Source organism: Molothrus ater, chromosome 13, assembly GCF_012460135.2.
Source record: "Molothrus ater isolate BHLD 08-10-18 breed brown headed cowbird chromosome 13, BPBGC_Mater_1.1, whole genome shotgun sequence".
NCBI classification, from domain to species: Eukaryota; Metazoa; Chordata; class Aves; order Passeriformes; family Icteridae; genus Molothrus; species Molothrus ater.
The window spans coordinates 96,638-122,247 of NC_050490.2; the positions used below are offsets into that span (position 1 = coordinate 96,638).

Sequence of the window (25,610 nt, forward strand, 5' to 3'; positions counted from 1 at the left end):
AAATTTTAAAATAGCATAGATGTGTCCTTCAATACTACTTTTGAGATGGAAAAGTAGGAAAAGAAGTATTTGCTCATGAAAAAGGGAATCCAGTTGATTACTCTCTGTGAGTCCGTAGTAAGATAGTTTTTTGAAAACACCTCTCTATTTTTGAAAGGTATGTTATATATATCAAGATGCCCTTGGAAAAGTTGTCTTTGAAATATGTCTGCGTTCTACGTAAGATCTCAGCTTTTTAGTTATGTCTCACATCCAGAGTCATACTTAGACAATTGGCTCGTGACTTGGATCCTCCACAATGCAGCAAATGCTCCATTCATGGAGTCCCAGCCCTGGCCGTGGCCTCTCTCCTACGCTGTGACCTGACACGTCAGGCGCAGCTGGTGGGGCCGCCTCCCTCAGAGCTGCGCCCGCTCTCCTCAAAACCGACATCAAACGGGCAGGAGGGCGGGGTGGTCACAGCAGCTGAGCTGCACTTAGGCTGTGTCACACCCTGGGTGTTAATGAGAGAAGTGCTGAAAACCTTCTCGTACTTATTTTCTGATTTGATATGAGAATGAGGCCTGCATGGGTATGTGCTTAAAACATTTGTAGAGACACATAGAAAAGACTGTAAAAAGCTGGAACTAGAAAGGAGCAGGTAACTTGTGCTCTTTTTTCCTTTTCATACAGCTGTGGTTGAGGGGGCTGCAAGGAGATGCAAAATAAACAGGGAAAGCATTTACAAAATAGAACATGTAAATGAGACTTGCAAGAGTTGAATGTTGAATTGAAAATTGTTTTTTCTAAAAAGTTTACCTGTTTTAAAAGTGGGCAGTTTAGAACATTAGAACTGTTACAATATAATCTAATTCCTCTATGGTATACAAAAAAACTGAAGCTTTGTTTAAACAGGGAGGGTGGTTTAACAACCTGAGCAGAAGATTTTAGTGGGTATGCAATAGTTTTATGTATACCTTGAATGGTAGCTGCCTTGTGTCAAGCAACAGATCTAGTTTTTGATTATCAGCCCATAAAACTACTTTCCAGAGCTGCCTGTTCCCTGAAACTGGATGCTCAACATGGCCATTGGCAGATGCTGCTCATAAACTACTTCAACACCACCTTGCTTCTGGCAAAGAATCCAGCCATAATGAGAATAAAATAACAGGAAATCCCACTCCCTCTTTCTTCCATACAGTTGCAATAAACTCTTAATATCAGGTTTTTCACTTAGCTTTACAGCTTTAGCTGTGCTTATAGATGCTGAAGCCCCATGTTTCAGGCATGCTGTGTTACTGTGATGTTGTTGATTGAACCGGTCAAAAGTTCACAAGGAGACATTTCACAATTACAGCCAAAGACAACTTCACTAACTTCTGTTTGCTTGGCTTCTAGCAAAATGAAATCTCATCCTGTCCCCAAATCCTGGGAGCTGCTGTGCACATGAAATGTCATAACTTACCCGCAAGGTCTGTTCGTGCCAAAGTATGTGCACTTCAGTTGGAGGCAAATGACATTCATCGTCTTCCAGAACTCAGATAAATAAAGTGCAGGTCTCAGATTAGATGAATAATCCTTTAGTCTGTTATTTTGCATAGCAGGACAGCCTTTCATTAATTTGATAATCTTTGCTTTTACAAGCATTATCCTGTTTTTAATAGAATAGAATAATAAAAAAGTCATTGATATGTCAACAGAGAAAAGACTGATTCATGAGGTCATATGATTCCTTCTTTGCAGCTAGTCATGCAACTGCTGGGCAGAGCTCATGGAGCCAAAGTTTCCCAATTTCAGCATGAATTCACTCACAGTTCACACCAGATTAATATCATTGGTCATTACCTATTTAATTGCTCTCCCACTTAAAATATTTCCATTGTCTAACCACAGATCATGAACATTACTGTGCAAATTTTTTTGAAAGCCACCACAACTAAAAATTTGTGAGGTAGATTTTCACTGAAAGCAGTCTAAACCACTGCAGAGGTCGTTCCTGTGGTCACTGTACAGACAGGGATGGTTTATGAAGTTTCAGTTTGATTTCAAACATTCTTGCACTGTGAGTATCTTCAGGTTCAAGTTTTTATCCATGGAGATATGTTTGTGAAAGAATCTTGTGAAAAAAGTTATCACATTAAGAAGTCACTGTATGCCATTTTTGGTTCCTGCCATTTGATCTATGAGTACCTATTGGTTAATTCTGCTGCATACATAATTTCTCTATGCAATGACCACACCACTGAGAATGAATGGCTTGAGAGCCTGTGAGCTCTGTTGACACATAATCCCGGGCTTCACAAAGAGAAATTCTCAGATTGGAAAGAGAGGTGCAAGTGTCCTATAGTTAGACTATAGTGTTTTTGTCCACTGTAAAGAGTGGGCCAAAGAAGGATGGGATGCCAAGGAGTGTCATAGTACAGAGCTCCCATGGAGCTGCTATCAGTCAAATGTCTGATCTGGAGCTGTTCTGGGTTTGCAGAGTGGGCTGGGTAACAGACTGAGCAGTTCTGAGGTAGCACAGGAAGGATCCAGACAGGAGTCTATAATGGAAAACTTGTGCTTCTGTTGGTACCTTAATTGCACCTTCCCTGTAGATGCACTTGGATCTGTTGTTTCCACTACCAGATAGACATTTTTCCCTCCTGGAGAAGAAAGAATCAAGTCTGGGGAGTTTGTTTTCTGGGCTTCAGTTGCTGTCTGCATAACATTGCAATTAATCAACTTGTTTGCTCTAACAAAGGGTGAGTGGTGCAGCTGAAAAGCTTGTAGCAGACAACAAATCAGCATTGCTAGGGTGCTGCAACAGAAGTAACATGAGACCTCAGGTGACTGAACAAGGCCTCAGTCCAGCATATGTACTCATCAAGGGCCACATTATTACTTTCAACTTTTAACTGGACTTGTTCAATAAAAAAGTGCTTTATTATTACGTGCATTTGGAGAGCCCTACTGTAGTCCCTTTAAAAGGTTTGAATTGGCTCATCAACAAGACAGAAAAAGAACCAAATCCCACATACCTTCATCAATGTTAGTCTGTTTTAAGAGACCAGACTTTTCTGACCCATGCTGAAGCCACAGTCTTTGTATGAAAGGAATGAAGAAAGTCCCTTAAACAACAAATTTTTGGCTCAAGGCAAGAACTCTAGGCTGAAATTCCTTTGCTGGGGTGATGCAATAGGTCAGATTTGCTGATTAGCACATAGATTTTTTGGATTTTTAGTATTCTTTTCAAGTATATTTATTTGAAAGTTTAATTGACCAATGGAAAAGGAAAAAAAAATCACCATCATTTAGTTTTTTGTCATTCAGTAATACCTAGATGTGTTTTGAGGCTCTTTTACAGATTTTTTTTTAGTTTCTACTCACAGTAGATGTTTAAATAATCATCCTTCTTTATTACATTGCATAAATTACATAAATATTACATAATTTAAAAATTACATTAATATTACATAATATTACATATTACATCCTTCTTTATTACATCTACTACAGCTGAGTAGAAAAAATTAGAAAAATACTGTAATTAAAGGGCTACTATACTACAGAGTTCTCTTCTTTGCTGAGTGTCCTACTTCAGTGTGGTTTGCAAATGATACATAGCTGAGATACATCTTCCTCTCCCCAGAATTCATCACTTCATCATTTCAGCATAACACAATTTAATTATCTGGCATTTAAATGCAAAGTCAAAGGGTCAGCTATTGATCTCCATTCTTGGAACAAGCCACAGGAGAGAGAAAATCAAGTGGAAGTTGCTACTCTTTTAAATTAGTGGATTTCAGCTGTTTTACTGAGCACTGGTCTAGGATTTAATGCCTCAGAGATAAGGAGCCCTAGTAAGAGTTTTAGGCTTAGTGAACAGAAATTATATGCAGCGATTGCTGGTACTTCACTTTGATAGAAACTCCAATATTTAGTTTGCATTATCTTAGAACATAAACTCTCTGTCGCTGAGGCTGTTGCCTTTCATTTTTTAAGTTAGGCTTGTCATTAGTATTCAGTGTAAGAGCTTTATTTACCCATATATTCCAGCAAGAAGGTAAAAAAAATGCTGCTTTTATAACTGGATGTGGCCAAAGTCCATGTAAACAAAGGCATTGCACTTAATGGAAGCATGATCAATAGGAGTTATTCCTGTGGGGCAGGCAGGGTCCATTCCAGTCTGCACTCTCCTAGATATGGAAGTTGTCCCTGTTAGTTGGGTACATTTCCAGCCTCATGGGTGTCCTAATGGCTCAGATGTCTCCCTTTTTGTAGATGAGAGGTCTCCATTTTGGTCATGTGTCCAAACCTTTGAAAAAGAGAGTGAAATAGTGAGCTTCATGTTTCAGTGTTAAAATGGAATCCACAAAGAGCATTAGGTAACAATGATAAATCCATATAGGACTATAAGGAGATCAATAACTTATTTTTGAAATTGTATGCATTGTAAACACCATGTCATACAATTGTCTAAATTACCATACCATGGTGGATTCCTACCAGTAGGAGATGGCTAGAGTTTTGATTGCTCACAACTTTACAGACCAACAGGTATTCCTCTACTGGTAGTGAGTGCCCATGCTATCAGTACAGTCACATAGCAAAACGACAGTAAATACAACAGAAAAGGGTCAAGAGAGGTAATATTTATGTAGACTTTGACAAGGCTTCCTGGAAGATCCAGCAGTAATGCAGTTGCTGCCACAAAGTTTTTTATAGCCCTGAAAAGAAAACTGCCCTGTGAGATGTGGGGACCATCCTTCATACTCATACTTCTGTGAGGAGAAGACACATGTGTGCATCTCCTCCTTACCTAACATGACTAACCAGAATACCTAGCGTATCAATGAGCAAGTTTACATCTGAGAGGACCGTCTCTTACTATGTTTGTATATGATCAACCCTAAGTGCTCCAGAAACACCTTGCTAAGGATTTGGAGCTGTTTTGCTAAATTTCAGTGCTTTAGATACCAACAAGAAAGAACATTGATTCTTGCCTTCTTTGTTGTGGCTCCTAGCAGTTTTGTGATGGGAAGCTGGGGAGGGGAGCAAAACCAAAGATGCCCTCATCAACTTTTACTAAATGAACTCCCATCATTTTGCTAGTAATTGCAGATTTGTGACCCTTGCTTAAAAGAGTGATGAGGAATCCCTAAGCCGTAGGGGTGTTTTAGACATTGCATGTCTGTTCCCTCACACCCCCTTTCTGAGCCTTCACTTTCAGAGTTGCCTTTCTGCTGGCTTTTCTATTCCACTGCATTCTTCTGATGCATCAAATCAAGTCATCAGATGCACACATTCATACCTAAGTCATGAGTGGATGACCAGGTGAATTAATTATTCAGAAAGTTATGGAAGTGCTGTTGTTTCAATGCATGCAATTATTCAGCTAATTCAGCTTCTTTGCTGAAATAGCTTTTAAGACTCCAGTTACTTCTAGAGAGGATGATTTCAAAATTTGTATCGATATATCTGGGCCCCGCAATAAAAAGAAGTAATCTTGAATGCTAAACTCACCTTAATGATTTTGTCTCTGGTTGTGTTTCAAGAGAAAAACTCTTTAACATATTTAACACACCCACACCCCCATCCACCCTACTACTTTGATGTAGTGTTACAGAGCTTCACAAAGCCCTGGCCTAGTGCAGGTGACTTTTTGTAGTTTCAAAAGAGAAAGGAACACACAAGACTGGGAAGGGTTGTGTAAGGAGGAGATAGAGCATGAACTCTTCTGAAACCAGGAAGTGACAAACTGCACAGGAGAAAGCCAATATTGGCATTTTGTGTCTTAGTACAAGGATGCAGTAAAACAAGTAGCATCTCATTGATCAGGTCTACAGATATGAATTTCAAATTGGAAACCCTGAAGGGCTTTTCCATGATCTTCAGTTGATAGGAAAGGATTGAATTTCTCAATTCCCCAGCAAGATTACCTGTGTTTTGGAGTACTCTCTTGCAGAGAGGAACAGCAGTGTGAACATAGCTAGAGAGGAGAAAACCAAACAAAATTCACTATATATCTATGGAATTATACTGTAGCAGTGCAGAGAAGATCATAAAAATACATATTTGGAAAATATGCTGGGTCTTTCTAGCATGAGCTTTGGGTTGGTTGTTTCTATGTCATGGCAGTGTGTGGCACATTAGTGCACCTTTATGCTCTTTGAAGAGAGAACTCAAAACAGACCCAGTGTTTTGAAGGCTGCATCACTTAACCACCAGTTTGCAAAATGACTCCAGAGGACAAAAGTAGAAGGAAGTGAAAGATACTCAGCGCAACTCCGGAAAATGTTTCTTGTACTTAACATGCTGTAGAGAATCACCCGAGGCTTTTTGGGTCATACTGCAATGCCACAGGGCATATTCTCAGCCACATTTTCAGCATAGATCTAAAATCTATTCCAAGATTTCTCTGTGAAGGATAAACTTTCATGGTTGTTACCCTTGGCTGTCTTTGGAATTCCCTTGTGCTTATAAACACAGGGAGTTTAGTGGAAGTAGAAAGTACAAATGAAGTTGTTCCCTTCAAAGATCAGATCTCAAGTTAGTCACTTAATAAAAATGTATTCATGGATAGAAAGCTGCCAAGAAATGTTAATGAAGAATATTAGAAAGTTTGTATTTCTTTACTAGCAAGAACTACAGGAACTACATTTTTTGGTGAAGAGTTTTTCACTGACAAGTAATCAGAAAATTGTTTAAATTGTTTTTTTGTTTCAGAAAAATTGTGTGTTAGTGTATTTTATTAATTCATTTCAGATTAACATACTCACTGTCTTGAAAACTGTCCCCAGAGCTAAAGGAATTTAAATAGTGTTACAAAATCCATACTGAAAGAAGTAAAACATTTTGGTCAACTAAAAATAAAATTACTATGGGTTTCTTTGTTTGCAAAATTCTGCAATTCAATGGTTTTTTTAAATTTTTCAATTGAGCAGGAAAAATGTTACCCACATAGTTTTAGCCTTTATTTCCCTTTTCTATTCAAAATCTTAGATAAGAATATAGCAGTAGTTCCTTTTATTAGATTTGTGGCCATTTCATTTTAAAGCGAATTTGCTGTAAGAATTATTTTCCAGATCCTGAAACATAACTTCTAACTACTTGCTGCTTGTGTGAAATGGTCTGGGACTAAGTTTCAGCTGGGAGTGGAACACAGAACTTAATTTACTGTACACACAGTGGTGTGCAGCAGAGATGAAGCAAGAACTAAACAGGAGTCAATCAGGAGTTAAAATGGCAGGCAGAAAATGACTTGGTAAAGCAGGTTCAAATTTCAGATTCTTAATTCACTGTGCAAAAATACAGGATAAAAAACATGGTTATTTTAAAAATGGTAAGCTATAGATACTTGGAGCAGTTCAACTTGGGCACCCCTGCTTGAAAAAAGATTCAGTAAATATGATGGAATGCATATTTTAGACAATAGAAAGATTATGTGATGGAGGATCCTGAGGGGGAAAAAAAAGATGGAATAGGCTTGAATGATTCTGCTTTGACAAAAGAGAAGCAAATGTGGCTGATAAAAATCCTGTTAAGTAGTTGAAATTATTATAAATGGTGTTTTTAAGACATTATCAAACAAGTTTGAAATTAAAGCTGAGAATATAACTGATAGAATGCAATCTGCTTTAAAAAAATTGTTTCCATTTTGGTGCGAGTGTTAATTTTTTTTAGAGGACCAGATATCTTCATGGAACACACCAACTGAGCTATTTTGGTTCTCAGACACATCTATCTGTGGTTAAGGCTAAGGCAGGAATTTTTCACTACTTATATTTCTCTGGCATTGTAGCTGTTATCATTATGGTCTCTGACCGTGCATGCTCGTCATTTGCTATTTGAGTTGTTCTAGTTACTGTGGCTGTAACAGATAAATCATAGGGTGTAATCTGTGCTCCCAGATGGAGTAACACAAACACTTCCACAGCAAATGGTAACACATATGGACTTCAAATATAAACTTGCCACTTGGAAATTCCCCTTTCAAGAAACATTCATGTCTAAATAACTTAATGAAAACGTTGAGGTACAGAAAATAAACCAAGGATTTCAATCATGGATGTTATGGTAGCTGTTGCACTCCTGCTCAGTAGTAGTTTCCTGAGCACACAGGAGACATAAGATCCAGTAATTTATAAATGTAGTGACTGGATTTGTTAAGGTCAAAATAAAGACGTGCACATTTTAAAGTGAATGAACTTTGTAGATGCCTGGGTTTGTGCCTGCAAGAATTCTGAGAACTCCAGTTCCTGAAAAAAGGTCACATGACAGATAATGGAATTAGCAGGACTGCATGCTTGTGTCTGCAGGTCCTAATGCAACCTAGCTGCTGTTGCTGTGTGTCCTATGTGCCAGTGTTCAGCAACATGGGAACTCTAACAGGAGCTTTTCTTGGATTTGGACATTCACATTACACTTCCACACTAGGTTTCCGGTGTCTAGTGACAGTCTAATTCACTCTATAACTCCTCTTTTCACTGAGAACATTACTAAAACATCCTCATTTTCCTGGAACTAGTGAAGCTTAATATTGCTGAATTTGCTACCTCTGTTAGATGTGTGTGAAGGTGGCTGAGATACTCCAAAGCTGTTGGACAGACACAAAGAGCAGACGTAAAAAAACCCAATTGCATTTGGCTTATTTGGTTATGAAATATTACCCCTAAAATCATTAATTTAAAACGAAGTGGTTTCATCTTATAGGAATCTGAAAACCTGAGGCTTTGGAAATTTTTGATCTCTTTTTAAATACTTGATAAAGAAACCACCATTTGCCTAACATCAAAGCCTTATTCTCTCTCGCACTGAGATTATGGCTTTTTTTTTTTTTGACCATGCAAAAAGAACTTTTTTATAAACAAGAGAATATCAGAAATTAAAATAGCCATAAATACATGTCAGTGCTATTGAAGAATGATCTTTCCTCATTTTTGGAGGGTTTTTTGTTGGTTTTTTTTCCCAAATAATAGCCCCATCTCAAGGAACATAGTCTGCTTGGCTGAATGTTTTTCCCAAGATAGCATTTCCTCTCCTGGAGGAAAGCCTCTTCAGTCACATCTCTTAACTGTCTGCCCCTCGTCCTCCCCACCCAGCCTGCTGATCTGTGTTCCTAAATATACTCCTAATTATGTATATGAAAATGTAGAAATAATAAGAATAGCATCCAGCGGCATGTTCAGGCTGCTAGTCTGTTTTAATAACAACATTCAACCCTGTTCTGGGAAGCAGCAGAACAGATTAAAGATCACAGAAAATTGTTTCTGGTTTACTGTTTCTGGTTTTGCAGACACTCATTGAATTCCCAGGATACAAATTTCTTTGTTACTGCATGGCCTTGACATGTGCTTGAACATGCTAACATAATGTGCAGAGCTGTTACATGAGGTAAATTGAAAAAAATAGCCCCCAGTATGTGGTTTGACTTGATGCTACTCTAATCTGTAGGGCAGTGGATAGGACACTTCAAATTCTTCACATACAATTGCCTAATCTTTGCATTATAAGTTGGAAAATGGTTAGGTTCACAATTGTCTCAAACTGTTGGGCATTTCAGTCAGTAGTAGGTTATTTTTAAAGTATGCTTAGGCAGTACTTACTATCTTTTTTAATTGATATTCAGATGCTGGATATCAGACAGATGTATTGGTGAGGCAGGAAGCAGATTACTCCAGGGTCTGTACAGGAGGCTCACTATATAGGAAAAGAGTCTTTAAAACTATATGTGCACTAAAAGGATTGTACAAATCAAGCTCAGTAGACATCAGATCTGGTGCCACCATCTCTTTAGATTTTGTTTCCCATAACTACATACAGTTGCCTCACTATACAATGGTTGAAAAATACAGAATAATACAAAAGACCTTTCTGTAATATCATAGGAACAGGCTGGCTCTAGTTACTTCCGAATCCTTTCCAGCAAGAGAGGATAGAGGTGCATTTTTTTAATGCCGTTTCTATAGCCCAGGCAACTCTGGGTTTCCTTTGGCAGGCTGCTCTGCCAGGCAATGAGCAGCAAGGCCTGTGCCCCTGAAAGGAATTCAGAACTCCGTGCACCTGCAGAGCTCACGTACTTTCACTTGGTGAGCGCTGCAAGTTCCTTAATGTGCCTTTACACTACCTTTGTTTTTTTTTTTTACTGGATGAAGGTCAGGAAAAAGCCAAAAATGTTCTTGCTTGTGTAATTTTCAGTTGAGATCAGCTGAATCTAATTCTCTAATGTGATGTTTTTCCATCAGTTTGTGTAACTTAAACACAAGTTAGATGCCATGTGCCCTGGCAAAAGAGCTAGGAGGGTTACCATTTAGTAGAATTTGGAACATGAATATTCAAACCTATTTTAAATGGTAAAAAAAAAAAAAAATTACAGTATTCCTTATCTTTTAAATGCATCTTTTGCCTGCCTCTCCAAAGATAAAGAAGGCAGAGTTGCATTTTGATTAATTTATTTACAAGGACCTTTATCTTTTGGAAACTTAGGACTCTTGGAGACCTGTTCGTAAGGCTCATAATGCACTAAGATACTGCTGCTGCCAAGGCACAGCATTAAGACTCTCAGTGTACAAATTCACATGCTTGATGTGTTTCCTCCCATATCTAAGATACTTGAAAACACTTCTACAATTATCTATAAGATCAAATTCTTCACTGAGTGTATAGAGGTAAAATTCTGACTTCAACATTGCCTGAAATGGAGCTGAAAGAGTCCTTATTGTGTCATGTTACAGCCATTTTAATGGTGAAAGCTCTCTGTTGAGTACAACATGGCCAGGGGTTATTGCTTATGTAGGAACATTGTACTGTGGCTGCATGTTCCCTAATGAGATTAAGCAATCAATTCATATAATCTCTCATTCTGTTGGTTGCTTTACTGCTGGTAAAAGGACATTTATATAACCTACCTGCACAGAAAACCACATCCCTTCTGCTTGAGAGATGAGAATGATGACAGACTGTGAATTTCCATGTGTGGTTTTGGAGCAGCAGCTGGGTCTTGCCTTAATTAATACCCCCCAGCAACTTTGTTCCAGACTGTGTACTAATTTTTTATGAACAATAAAAATGACTCTTATATCTTCACACAAGGCACCCAGCATTTCCTCACAATACAGTTTTTCTTTGAAGAGGAATTGCTAAACCTCAACAAAGCTGGGAAGTACTCTAAAGAACTGTTACCACTACTAGAGTGATGCCAGCTGTCAGTGGAAAATCACTTGGCCAAGAAACTTAAAACCAAGTACCAAGAAGATATAAAATGAAGACTAGAGAGGACTGAGGGGGAAAATAGTCCCTAGGAAGGAGAAGTACAGGAATTGTAGAAATATAGTGGAAGAAATACCACATTTTTTGGCTCAGCACCCAAATCCTCACCACCATCAACATCAAATCAGACAGATGAGTGGGAACCTGAATGTTCTTATCCGGACCTGATGTGCAGTGAGGAGAAGGGGAGATAAGTTGTGCAATACCTTCATCACCTGCTAGTGCTGGATAACACTGAGCTTACACAATCCTGCTTCAGAAGCACGTCTCTCTTTAGGAACTGGAATGTTGTGCCTACTGCTGGCTCCCAAATGCTAGAATCATGGACAGGAGCAGCTGGTGCCATTAAACTGATCAGAACAGAAGGTGCCATTTTCCCTCTGCTTCATGGTGGTGTCAACAGCAATGCAAAACATTGCATGAAAACTTTTGCTTTCCTTGTCTGAAAGCACTCACTTCATGGGACAGTTCTTCAAGTGAAGAACATTTGCTGATACCATTTGTAATGAAAATAAACAGAAATGTTAACTCAGACAATAGAAACCTCCAAAGACCATTGTCTTAGCAAAAACTGATGCCATAGCTCAGGGATGAGGAACTCTAATTCTGCAGGCCACATCTACCCCAAGACCATGCCTCACTGGCCCTTCTTCCCAAGGGTTCTAAAGCCCTCTTAGATGTGTACCTCTGCTATGACCAAAACATAGGGACAAGACCAGTGAATGTGGTCACACAACAGGGCTGTCACACCCCAGGCATGTCCCACCACAGGGAGAATATATCTAAGAACACAACTGGATATATGACAAACAGCCAGAATACGTTTGTTTCCTGTTTCTAGCAGCAGATGGAGAGTTCAGTCCCTGACAGTTTGCAGGCAGAATAAGGCTAGGGAAGACACTGAATGGATTTGCATGGATTTTATGCAATGGATTTTATGCAACAAGATTATATCCTTTAAATCTAGTTGGTTGTGGTTTTGTTCTTAAATTCATCTGTGTAACCCTGAGATTTTTAGGCTCTCCGTCAGGGGAAGCCACAGTTCTGTTCATCTTTGGTGCCTTATGCAGTCCTAGGCAGGGTGGTCACAGTTCTCCGTACAACAGTATCTGTGTGTACTGCACAGATGCAACCACTGCATTATGCATTGTGGTTGTAGGTGTAATGAAATCCACCAAATGTGCTTAAGAGCAATTTGTTTTAATGAGCTATGGTCTTTCTCCTAAATAATCAAGGAAACATCAGGGAAACTTGTTTTTTCCAGATTATTGAACAAAATCTATTTTAAAAGGACTTGCTTGTCTGTTCATTGAGACACTGTTTGAGATTTGTCCTGAAGTATCTTGGAGGCCTCATCAACAGAGAGAAAAGGAACCTACAGAACTGTTTTTCTGAGCAGGAGCCTCCCGAGCAGATTCTGAAGATAAATATTATTGCCAGATCTGTGAATTTTAAGCAGATTATCGGCTGCTTAGATTGAAGATTTGCTGAGGTCAGTTTTTATCTCAGACAGTTTTAATTGAGGTGTATTGAGTTTCTCCAGGAGGCTAATTTATTTCTTTATTTCCTATTCAGTGTACTGTGGAAAGAACTTCTATTTCTTATTTTGGTCTAGAATTTATGTGGCTCTCTGGGACTCTTGAACAGGCTATTCAGAATTAGAAACATTAGGATTAGTGCAAGTAGGAAGTTACTAAAATTACAACTACCAAAAATGCTAAGTCTATGTATTTAGGTATTCACAAAAGAATAAGTTGTTCTCAATTAATAACAATGAAAGAACGTGTGATGTTCAGATTCAGTGACAGTAAGAACCAAACCAATAAGCAGAAGTAGTAGACAGCAAATTTCATGATTCAACGTTTTCATTTTTATGAAATGGAGAAACTAAGGATGGAAGCATGAGGTGCTTCCTCATATGCTGTACATCAGTGATGAAGCTGGGAATAGATTCCAGATACCCATCTACCCAACAACAATGCTAATTCTGTCTGCAGCTTCTGCAGAGCTTCCTAGACTGCACATCTACCACAGTGCATGGCCCTAAAGCAGCACCAGGCCTCTGTCCCATGGCTGAGATCTGTTCCGAGCTGTACCAGGTCACCAGATGGCTCCTTCTGTGAGCTCACTGCTCTTTGCTCCAAGCTTAAGTGCCACAGCTTATGAGGTTTATGTTAGATATTCAAAAAAGGCTGGTACCCTCAAGGTGACACCTGTCCCTTACTGGAATACAGCGCCCCCTGCCTCACTTCTGAGTGAGACCCAAGGCAGTGAACAAGGGAAACTGCAGTACTTTGTAGTAAATGCAGAAAACACAGGCACAGCTGTGGAGAATACATCACATCTGCTGCCTCAAAATTGCCGTTTTGCATTTTTACCATAACTTTTAAAATAGCTGGAGAAGACCTCATCATGCCTTCTTAACTTCAGCACTTGGTCAGACACATAGGGACAGCTTGGAGGAATAAGTGAATATACTATAAAGCTCAGTACAGCTATTATTAAGTCAGAAAGTTCAAGAAACCACAAGAGATATGAGATATCCATGAAAGGATCAGGAACCCAGCATCCCTGAAGACCCAGTTATCAAACAAGGTATATGACTAGTCTGACAGCATTTTTAAATGGGTTGGAATACCACAGCAGCCTGCTCTGGCAGAGAATAACACCTCCATCCACTTAGTGCCAAGTGGCATTCACCCTGCTTCCAACCTTTTTATTCTATATTCTGCATACAAAAAAATAGCTCATGGAAGACACTGCTCTCCCGTCTAATCGTGCCGTGTTTGCTCCCTGCAGGTGAGCGGCCTTTTGAATGCAACTGGCAGGGCTGTAACAAGAAGTTTGCTCGCTCGGATGAGCTGGCCCGGCACTACCGCACTCACACCGGAGAGAAGAAGTTCAGCTGCCCGCTGTGTGAGAAACGCTTCATGCGCAGCGACCACCTGACCAAGCACGCCCGGCGGCACGCCAACTTCCACCCCAGCATGCTGAAGAGGCGGAGCGGCAGCGGCTCCAGGACAGGCTCTGTCAGTGACTACAGCCGCTCGGACGCCTCCAGCCCCACGATCAGCCCCGCCAGCTCCCCATAGACTACCTGCACTGGATGTCAGCACTTTGCCTCTAATGCCTAACGTGGAGTTTTGTTTGTGTTGCACACAGTTAAAAAACTCTGTTGCTTCCCCTCCTTCAGTTCCCACCCTCTCTTTTTTAAAAATCAGTAAATAGCTGCCTCCCACTGCAATTTTTAGTCAGATTTTCTTTACCCAACCACACAAGTGGCTATTCTAACCTCATGGACAGACAAACTTACATGTTACACTTAGCGACTCCTGCTGTCTCCATATTTCATATATTTTGCAACCATATATGGATCCTCTTCATTATTCTTTATAAGAAAAGGAAAAAAATCTAAAAAGAAAAATCTAAAAAAAGGAAAAAATCTGCTTAATTCACCTCAGGTGTTGAAGTAGTTTGTAAAACCGGATTGCACAATATAAGCATACATACACTTAAAAATCAACTGTGTTGGATTTATGTCCCCCTTCTCTTTTCTCAGGGATGGATATTTATGTTACACAATAATTACAATGAAGACACACCCTAACCACAGCCTTACTCTGTAAATATAATTGCACTCAGAAGCTTTTTGTTAGGTTCTTTCACACACTGGGGAAAAAATAAAAAACAAGCAAACAATACAGAAACCAGCCTAATACTGGAATGTAGTACTGGACTTTTCCATTGCTCATTTTCCTGATTATATACCTGTGTTGGGGAGCCTCCAAACAGGAACCTTGTCTTTCTTCAAGCTGCCCTCTGCCTATGGTAGCAAGTTGTCTTCTCACATCTGCTGAAGATGCTCCAAAGCCAACTTCCAATTGCAAAAATCTCTGTGACATTGATAAACTTGTTTGTTGGTTTGTTTCCTGCTAGATAAAATTCTGCGGAAAAATTCTCAACAAGATGCCTTAAATGAGTAACCTAAATCACAAAGAAACAAATTTACACTGGGTAACATTTTATGGCAAGGTGGCCTGGAGTCTCAGAGGCATTCTATTGTCAACTCTCTCCAAGCTGTTAAGCTGTCTGCACTGCCTGTTCAGTATGGGACCAACAGAATATTCAATCAAACCACACTGACTTGAACAATTTTCTTTATTTCTTCTTCCTTTGTTTTGTTTTGTTTTGTTTTTTAATTAACTACGGAAATAGCATTACTGAACCAATGCCCACCAAAACTGTTATCAAGGTACTTACCTACTGTACAGCTGTATCTTAGAAGAAAAATTGGCCAAGACATAGTTTCTGTATTCTGTTGCATCAAAATTGTGGTCGTTGATAGAAGGAAGTGAAAATCATAAGGTATCTTCTGACTGGAATAATAAAATATGCATTTTTAAGTTTAAAATAAAATTACATTATAGCTCAGCACTACTTCAGGTTTCTCAAAAATACACATACCAGCATAAAGCAAGGTGCTCTTATTTATGCTTAATAATAGAAAGGGAATATTGGCTAGTTTTCAATAACTTTCGAATATCTAACACTAGATAGAGCACAAGGGTTTTTATGTTTTATATGGTAGAAAAGATAGTAACAGACCAGAAACATAGTGATGTACTGAAAACCTCACTGGCAGCAAATACACATTCCTTGGTTTGTCTGGGTCTGATGGTGCATATTATCAATTCAGGTCCTTTTGATTCTGGAATTTTGGGATTTTTGCTGTTTGTTTTTTTGGTTTTTTTTTGGTTTTTTTTTTTTTTCTGTAGGGTATAAATGCAGTTAAGTGTAGCATGGTGAAAAGAAACTCTCTATGCCAAACCTGTCATTTGATATTAAGTGAATGCCTCCAGATTCCCATTGAACCTGTATCTTACTTGCTGCTTTGCATTGATCCAGTTTTGCAAGGTTTTATTGTACTGTATGTTAACTGTGAGAAGCTAATATAGATTTCCAAGTAGTTTCATAGGTACTTCCATAATATACATTATTCCTAATACTACACCTTCTATTATTTGTACAGATAAATACACTAAGTATTTATCAATACAAATACAACTATAAATCTAAACAAATGCAGATGTTTCAGTATTTTTTCATGTTCATTTGCTCCAGATTTCACCTCTGTGAATTTCCCCCTTTGAATTGGAAGTTGTGAGAGGCACAATTCTACTGTTTCATTTCACAGAAAATGAAAGAACACAGTAAGGGTTTTTTGCAAGATGACAAATAGAGTTAATGTGATGAGTTGCCCAAGCTGTGGAGTTAGGGGAAAACCAGATCTGTTGGCCTCAACAGATTTCCTATTTGCTTTTTTTTTTAATGTCATGTGCTGAGATGCACAATTTTAACAACTTGATAGAATTCAGGTAACAGGAATTCACATTCCAATAATTTCTGTCACTCCTAGAAGTGCTCTTGTGCTGGAGTTAGTAGAGAAGCATTTCAGATATCTAGCTCAAGGAATTCTACAGGTCAGCTCTGTCTTGTGCACATACTTCAAAACAAGTCAAACTCATTTCTCATTATCATTATACCTTAAGAGAGATATATGGAGAAGCAGGGGAACAAGAAAATCAAAAGGAGCACTAAGTATTGGCAAACATTATAGGCTTCATGTTCCCAATTCATTTCGCTGTAAAATCACCTGTTCAAACAAGAGCATCATTTAATCTTCAGGAAAGGAGGAACCACTCAATTTCATTTATTTAGGACTTAATAATTCAGCATGAATCAGTTTATGCATTACAAACAAGTTGTTTTACTAGCCTGGAGAAGGAATATTTGCACCAGGTTTTATCAGTACTGAGATTATAGGATATAAATAAAGGTTTTGGGACAACCTATTCTGAGGGACAGAGAACTATGTAATCTCTAACTCGAACAGTTAAGTAATATTTTACTCATATACTTCATAGATTTTACTAATAATTGTTCAAGTTTAAGCAGGAGAAAATAAATTGGTTCAAAGTAAAATTTTCAGTTAAGTCAGTTCATTTAATGAGAACACCATGGGGCTATATATAGCCAACATAACAACACTTTCAGAAAATACTCTGAAATTGGTCATTAAAACGTTTTTGTTTTTACATCTCAGCTGTAAATACCTCAGGATGTATTAGGCTGACAGTCAAGTTACTGTGTTTTAAAATCCCAGATAGAGTTTCAAATATTTCCATTAGAGGTTTAAAACTTTATAGTTTTAGGATAAAATGATAAATTCCAAATCACTAATATTTTCCAAAATTGAATGTAAACAAAACTTCTCTTAATATTTTCATATGAGAAAAGAATGGGGTTTTCTAGCATCTGCTAGAAATGTCTGGTGATCAGCAAGGTCATTGGACTCTATTCTCGTGATGGTTCCTCCTGAGTTTTGCAGACATGAGAGGTCAGAACAGCACAAATTATGTTTTGAAATCTGTTTGCTGATCCAAACTAACCTCAGATTCTTACCTTTCTGTTGTTTCACCCAGCAGTGTAATCTAAATCAGTCTTCTGGCACAGCAACAGACATGTCACACTCAGGAAATAGTGGAGCGTGCATTTCTCCTGCCTCCTCCTTTCCCCATGCAATCTGTTGAGGTGTTCTCACAAAATACAACATTGCTGTGATTTTTTTTTTTCATTTCAGATTATAGCAACAGCTTTATTATTATTAAGAAAGCCCTGGAAAGTTTGTTTTTCTCCAGCCATGATTCTAACTTCTCTAAGTGTTGAGTTGGTTCCTTTCTACAGGAATCATCACCTCGCTACCAGGTGAAACTGAAGATGCTCTTAGAAACTCATTCACTCCTTCCATTAACCTCTCCCTGTGCAAAGGCCTAATGGCAACATGAATTCAGTTTCCATCCTGCTTCTTAGAAAGCAGTCTTGGTAAATTCCTGGCAGCTAGATTTTGTGAGAATTTTTTGTATCTGCAAATTAATTATTCCTTGCTTTTACAATGCATGCCTAGTATCTGTTTACTGCAAAGGTATGTATTTATGACAAGTCATCAGAAGCCTCTGTTCGATGGTAATGCCTAATTCCTGTCTGTATCTCAGCCTCTTTACTGCATTAACCCTTGCGAGAAGTTGTAGCTATGAAAGCCTCTGCACACCTTTAAACCTCATCACCCTCTACCCAGACATTCAGCACTCTCCTTGTCTCACACAGCCAGGCAGTAAAGGCTGTGTGAGGAGCACACCTGTTTCACAACTGCTCGTCTCCAGTGTTTTGCCATGAGTTACAGGATTTGTACTTTGTGAAGTGCAGTGTTGTTTTTGCCTTTTAATTGCCATTAGATTTACTAATTTAATCAGTCATGCCTACAAACTAACTTTGAGGTGCTCTTTTATTTACTCCATCACACCATCTGTTTGTGCATTAGGTGCTAACATCTAGTCTATGTCAGTGAATGGTATGATGAACATCTGTATTTGTAACTCTTGGGGATAAGAGCTATAGCCTTAGGCAGAAGAAAATACCCAAATTATTCTTGTTTATCCCATAAGCCAGAATATAGAATGCAAAAGCCCATCCACTGGTATAGGTTTTTATAAATATATATTTATTTATATATATGGATTTATATAAGCATATGCACATATATATATAAATAGATATATATGTGTGTATTGTATAGTGTATGTGTGTATACATAAATACACAGCAGTGTGTCTATACTACACACTGACTAATGAAGGGATCTCCACAGAGCAAAAATAGGTATCCATTTCATTATAACTAGTGATGGGCCTGAACCAAATTCCTAGATCCACATGCCATTGCATTTGGACTTTTTGAACCTGTTGGAGATTTGTGGTTGAGTTTCATCTCTGGTTACAGGTGCATTTACTTGTGTACATTGTGCATGTGGGGGGCATGTGTGTGCGTGCACATGTGCTTTTCCAGCAGCACATGCCCGAGTGGGGGAGCGTGCAGGTGTTCACAGCTAAACTTCCAGCTGCAGTGAGCTGTAAAGCTGCCAGTGTCACTCTCACTTGTACAGGCTTGTCAGCAGCACATGAAAGCTTCTGTGGCTCACTTTCAACTCTTTAAATCACTACATTGAAGTATTACAGTTGTACAGTTATAGGTTCATCTATTCTTGCTCTGCTGTAACTTTTTATGTATTTTGTATTGCATAGTTATATATTGTGATAATGTCCTATGCAACTATAAAAGGAAAAAAATTAAAAAAGGAAGAAAATTAAGAACTGTAAAATATTGTCTTAACTTGTATGCATGGTTAGTGAGGTTTACATTTTCCAAAATAAAACTTATAACTATGAGATATTGGTTTTCTATTAATTTCCTTCTCTATTTATCACCTAAAAAGCATCAATTGTTAATATTTCTGCTGTTCATTTGAGACTTGATATCTTGTTTGGTGTCTTTATTTAAACTTCACCCAGTTCTATTGTTTAAAATGGGATGTCTTTTAATGTTTGAAAGTTTTTGTGATGTTTGCTTTGTATTCTGTGCTTTAGCTGGTATTTTGTAGTTGCATAGTGAAATTCCTTTCTCAAAGGTGGTATATATTGCAATTTTTACAAGATGGTTAAGGGATTGATATGTGTGACCTAAAGTTCAGAGAGTTAGCCATCCTTTCTTTCAAAGCTCAGTTCTTTGCAAATTTCTGATATCTCTGCAAGTGGCAGTACCATGTCAAAACAGTGACAATGTAACCTCACAGTATCCTGAAATGTTCTTTCCTAATTTTAAAGATAGGAAAATTGAAACACAAATTTGAGCAACTTTCTCAAAAACATAAGGCATTGGCAGATGTGAAGGAATGAATCTGAAGTTTCTAGAGAATAGAGGTTACACAACACTTCTAGGCACAGTTTGTTACAACAGGCCCTAAACAGTGGCATTCCCGAAGTCTTCCTACAATGAAAGATCCCCTGCGTGTTTGATAACAGAAGTGCAGTCAGAGATTGTTTCCTGAACTTGCTAGAAGGAAGAAAAGGGAAACAATTCCCTCCAAAGGACGATGCCTGTACCTAGTCTGGAGTTGCTGCCTTGATATCGTAATGTGCCTCCCTGCCCAGGCACCCTCGCTCTGAAATGTGCATTAATACATTCTGTCCTGCTTCTCCTCTCCAGGTTCCTAAATGCAAGGAGTGTGCATCTCTCCTGCCTCCTTTTTCTGTCTTGCAAGGCTTTCTGTCTTGCCTGTGACTCAGCGTTTGCCATGAAATGTTCATAGACTTGGCAGGAGTCCAGCATTTCAGAAGAGACGCAAGAATAGTGCTAGAATTAGGGTGGGATTTTCCTATTTCCATTTACTTGTGTATAATTTCTGGCTTCAAAGTAATCCACCTTAAGATTCACTGTGCTGGCTTTTCAAGGAACCACACCCATGGCATGCTTTGCTAGTTGACTGCAAGAGATTAAAGTGACATAAATATAAATACACGGTCAATAGAAAGAGATAGAAAAGTGAGAGAAGATGAAGACTGAAATAAAAATGAGGTGAGGACAATGAGACAAGTGTTTGTAGCAGCTGACTTGAGAGGTTTGTACAGCACCAGAATCCACATGGGGCTTCCTGCAGAATTTCAGAGCAAGCAAGCAAGCAAGGAGCACCTTCAGAGATGAGCAGAAACTGCAGCATGTTTTCCAAGAGCAGCAGAGAAGGGAGCTAAGCAAGAGTTGAAGCAGGCAAGCACACATGTTTAGCCAGCTACATTGCATTGCTGGCACAGCTAAGAGGATAAAGAGAAAGGGAGGAATTTTCTGAATAGGTTTCTCAATGCATGCAGCAGAAAAAGGATGGAGTCTGGATGCCCATATGTGTGAGCATCAAGGAGGAAGAGAGAAGCATGACTGAACACAGGCTATTGGGCAGATCTGTGCTTTGGGCAATTCAGAGAACAAGATTATTTAAACAAGTCATAAAAAAAAAAAAAAAAAAAAAAAAAGAAAAGAAGAAGAAAAGAGACACAAGAGAACCTGAGGGGGGTTATAGGCAAGAGCAGGCCCCAAAGGTGTGCTAACAAAACCAAACCACTGAGTTTAGTAATAGCTCTACCTCACCAAGAGAAAAGAGCCCGAGAGTATAATTGCTACCTCATCATAATTGTAAATAAAGGATCAACTTGTCCCACCTGGTTGGCACTGGCAGGAGTTAGATTTAATCTTTGGCTCCTGCTGGCTGAAACAACTATTCAGTCAAAAAGGAGGGGTTGGCACCAGGGGCTGGGACTAAGGGAGGCTCCAGGATGCTGTTGCTGCCAGGTTTCTGCTGAGCTGATGTTTCTTCTCTGCATCACTGGATGATCGTGCTTGGCTGAGCACAGCAGGTCTAGGCCTGCAGCACTAGGACCTACAGGGAATACTCCAAAGGGTCCCAAAGGTTTATAGAGCCCAGGCTGGCTTGTTCAGAGGCATACCAGGTGGGACTGGGACATCTCCCAGAGGGAAGGTGTGGTACTGCCAAGTTGGTGCATATGAGGACACCATTGAGAAAAAAGGCCCAGCTGAAGGACATAAGAGATGGTGCTGGTTGGAGGCTTTCATGTGTACGGCAGCATGGAAAGAGGGATGAGGTGAGCCTATGTGAGGAACAGATGAGAGGTGCAATAAATGGGGAAGGTAAGTTAAAGAGAGGGAAAATAAGTATAGAAAAATAAGGAGTAGAGGGTAGGGAAGTTTGATGTAATTTTCTAGAGACAAAAGGAAAGGCCTAAGGTGCAAAATCCTGACAGGGTTCTAAAGAAAGGAGAAAGGTAGCTCCTGTGGTAGCAATTCCAGCAGTCAGAAAGTGAGGCATGTCAGTATGTGATAAACAGGGCTGTGTGTCTTTAAGAGACTAATGTTTGTGTTTTCCCATGCTCTCCTATTGTGGAAATAACTTTCTGAGTCACTTCTCTGATCCTGGAGACAAACTGAACAGACACAAAACATAACAAAACACAATAGCAACGGCAAGAGAAAAATTCCTCCCTCCTCCTTCCACCACACACACATTTTATGTCCGTGATCTGAATGCACTCAGTCTCACAGTGGAAGAGAAGGAAGGCAGAGACTGACAGTGTTTTTTGGTACACACTCTTTGAATCAAGCTTAGCTTCTCCACCACTGCATAAACAGGTAAAACATTAAACCCACACTTCCCCAGTCTGTTCCTTTTAAACGTTACCCAGCCTCTTTGGGCAAAAGTCTTAGCTTCCAGATTTTCCAGAGACAGTGAACTGCAACAGAAATTTGCTAGTTTTTTTTTAACTTCAAAGCCTTGCACTTCAAAGGCCCTGCATTTTTTTCCTCAAGCCTCATGCCCCACCCTTTGCAAAAAAGATGTCAGTTTGGGACTCTCTAAATGCCACACTTGGAAGCTCACATAGTACGTCTAAGAATCAACATCACAGCTACCATCTGCCCAGAGGAGAGTAGTGAGATGGGCACACCCACAAGTGGCTGGCCCCAAACCCAGGCTGTATCAAGACTTCCTACACCAAAACACAGAATCACTACTCCTCAGAGCTGAGTTTGAGAACCAACTCAAACCCTTTGAAATGATCCATGAAGTTGCAAGGCCTTGCAGGTTTGGTTTAACTTCCAAGCATTTTGTTGACTTCGGAAGTCTTGTAACAAATTGTCATGGTTTGACACTGGCACAATGCCAGTGCCCCCATGAAGATACCCTCTCCCTGGTAGCTGCTGTGAGATGTGACCAGGAATAAGCAAAGCAGGCTCCTACTTAGGGAAGAAAGAAAACAAAACTTTATTAACTACACTACAACTACAGATAAGGAACAGACACACAGGGAAAATGAAAACCTTACAAATACATTTCCTCCTCCCCCCACCAAATTTCCAATACATCTATTCCTCAAATCACCAACTCTTAGTCCAGCACCACTCTTCAAACAATCAATCCTCAGTTCATCAAGAGGAGAGGAGTCCTTCTTGTACCATGGGCTTCCCCTGGAAACACAGCTGAAGCCTCGTGTGTTTCTGTGTCACTCGTGGCACCGCCCGGAGTACATCTGCCGTCGTGACCTCTTCCTTTCTTGTCCAGTGCTCTCACCACTGAACACGGACCAGAACTGCTTCTAGGGTTGTCTTTTTAAGGATGCTCTGTCCCGATCCAAAAAAGGCACAGTCTCTCCTTTGGGACACCTGTCCCCACAATCTCTCCTTTGGGACACCTGTCCCCCCCATATTTTTTCACCCCCTGGGGCCGAGGGGCACCAACACTGAACCCTCTTGGTTCTGAGGCCATTGCCTCCCCCTAGAATGCAGTCTCTGTATCACAAGGAACATGGTTCTGTCCATGGCTATACAAAAAGAGTCCAGCAAAAACCACTCCATCATCTCTTCCCACTAGGGTTCTTCTGTATTCTTCCACTATTTCTCACTCGCCCAGACCTCTCTCACACTTGCACATTCCTTCTTCATCTTCCACTCTATCTTCCAGGAGAGGTCAATGATCTGTAAAGTTCTCATTCTCTGAAAAGGGGTTAAAAGCTCCTACAAGTGGCTGGCTGAACCCCCCCCTCTTCTCCGTCCCAGCCGTGCTGCCGGCGCAGGCCCATGTTTATCAAGTCTCAAGGTTACAGTCCCAGGCAGCGTCTCTCTCTCTCTTTCTCTCTCTCTCTGTGTCTCTCAGGGGGGGCTGCCCGATGGCTCCCAGTGTCTCTCTCTCTCTCTCTTCCACCCTTCCACCCCCGGGCTCAGGCCTACCTCTCTTGGCCACATGGCTTTCCCCTCCCCCTGCCCAGCCAGCAGCTGGGCCGGGGGAGAGACCCGAACTCTTTCCCGCCGGAAACCCAAGAGGACCCTCCCAAGGGAGAGCTCTGCTTTTAACCCCGTGTTCTCAGAGGCGTGTCCATGTCCTAAATGGCCAGGTTAAATGCCAATATTAAAGTCTGAATATCCATTGGCCAAAAACACAGCATCCCAAAAAACACATTTCCTGTCAAACCACCACACAAATCCCAAAGTTTCCCTCTCTGGAGTTGCTGTACAAATGGTGTTTGCAGCCTGCTGGGAGGAACAGGATGACTGGACAGAAGAAGAAAGTTTTGTTCAGGAATGCCATCCCTCCTCTGCTGCCAGCTTACAGAGCCAGCCAATGGAGACACCCGTGCTCCCAGGCACAGCAGCTTGGCCGGTCCCGCAAAGGAAATGACCTTCATGCACCTTCCTCCCTGCACGAGAGGAGCCACTCTCAGGGGCAGAAGGTTTGAAGGCAGCCACACTCCCCACCTTTGCAACCTCCCCAGAAGACTGTGTAGGGGATGGCTTCCCCTTCACGTGTCCTCGCAGGCAGCTGTACTGATTAACCGGGTGAGCAAATAAGAGGCAAGCCTGGAAACAGGAACCTGGTGCAGGGTGGGTCTGCAAAAACAACAAGACTGGGTGAATAAATCAGGTCTGGCTGCTGGCTTCCCTGCAAGAAACCTTTCATTAAGGCTCCACTGGATATTTTTGGACCACACCTGTCTATTTTTAGGAGGGATAATTAATGCTGAAGGAAATAAGGAAAAAAGTCAAGTTTTAAGTCCAGGAATGGGAAATTTGTTATTCTCCACAAAATCACTGTGATTAAGGAGATCTAAAATGGAAGGGCTGTATTTCAGAGTAAAAATATGCTGCCAGTCACTGTAAAAATTGCATGTTATGTGATGTTTGCTAAGAGAGGGGAAGCTTTTCAAGGAGACAGCACTTCACCACTTAACTACTGTTAAATAGGAGTAAAGGCACAGCTGAATGGCCAGCCTTAAATCACAACTGTGCTGTGGCTGTGTTTTTGGCTAAGTCTGTGCTGTGCTTAGGCTCCCTCTTCTCTGGGTGTTGTGATCTGGCTTTGGGAGGGCCAGCTGGGACCTGAGAACATGCCCAGGCCTGTACATAAAGTTACACAGTGAAAGAAAAATCTAAACTATGCAGCACCCTCACCAGGTCCTTCAAATAATCTGCCTGAAGTACAGGACAATTATAAGGCCAGAAAAGTGGCTTTATGGCCTGAGATAGGAGATTGTTGGGAAAAACATGGGTATTTTCCTCCACAGCTACATTCTGCTCCACAGAAAGGATCTGGATGCTGTAGCAGAAACAGCAGATAAGCACAGCCCTGCCTAAAAACCATCTTCCTTCTTGCATGTGTCCTGTTCTCTCAACCCCGCAAATTCTTTAGCTCTAATGGCAAATGTATAACACACTTGGTAACACAGTAGCCAGCCTTGTGGAAAGTGTTTGTTACTGTATTCAAACCCAGCTAGCACACAGAAATTCTGGAAAATTATCAGAACAAGGTATGTGTCACCTTGGTTTTTTACCTTCTAATTAAAATGTATTAATAGCTGGGTCCTTCACTAGCCACTGCCACTTGTTTGTTTTTGTTTTTTTTTTTTGTCTTCAATTCACAGCACTTTGTGAGT

The 25,610-nt window shown here is 40.1% G+C and overlaps 1 protein-coding gene across 1 annotated transcript in view; it reads left to right on the forward strand.

The window, feature by feature from the left end:
- The window catches only part of KLF13 (KLF transcription factor 13), a 28,160-nt gene extending 13,527 nt beyond the window's left edge, over positions 1 to 14,633 (forward strand). Inside the window, exon 2 of the mRNA XM_036389922.2 lies at positions 14,029 to 14,633. Within this exon, the coding sequence (XP_036245815.1) occupies positions 14,029 to 14,321 (293 nt within the window). The 3' untranslated portion in view covers positions 14,322 to 14,633. The remainder of the gene's footprint in view (positions 1 to 14,028) is intronic.
- The last annotated feature ends 10,977 nt before the right edge of the window (positions 14,634 to 25,610 follow it).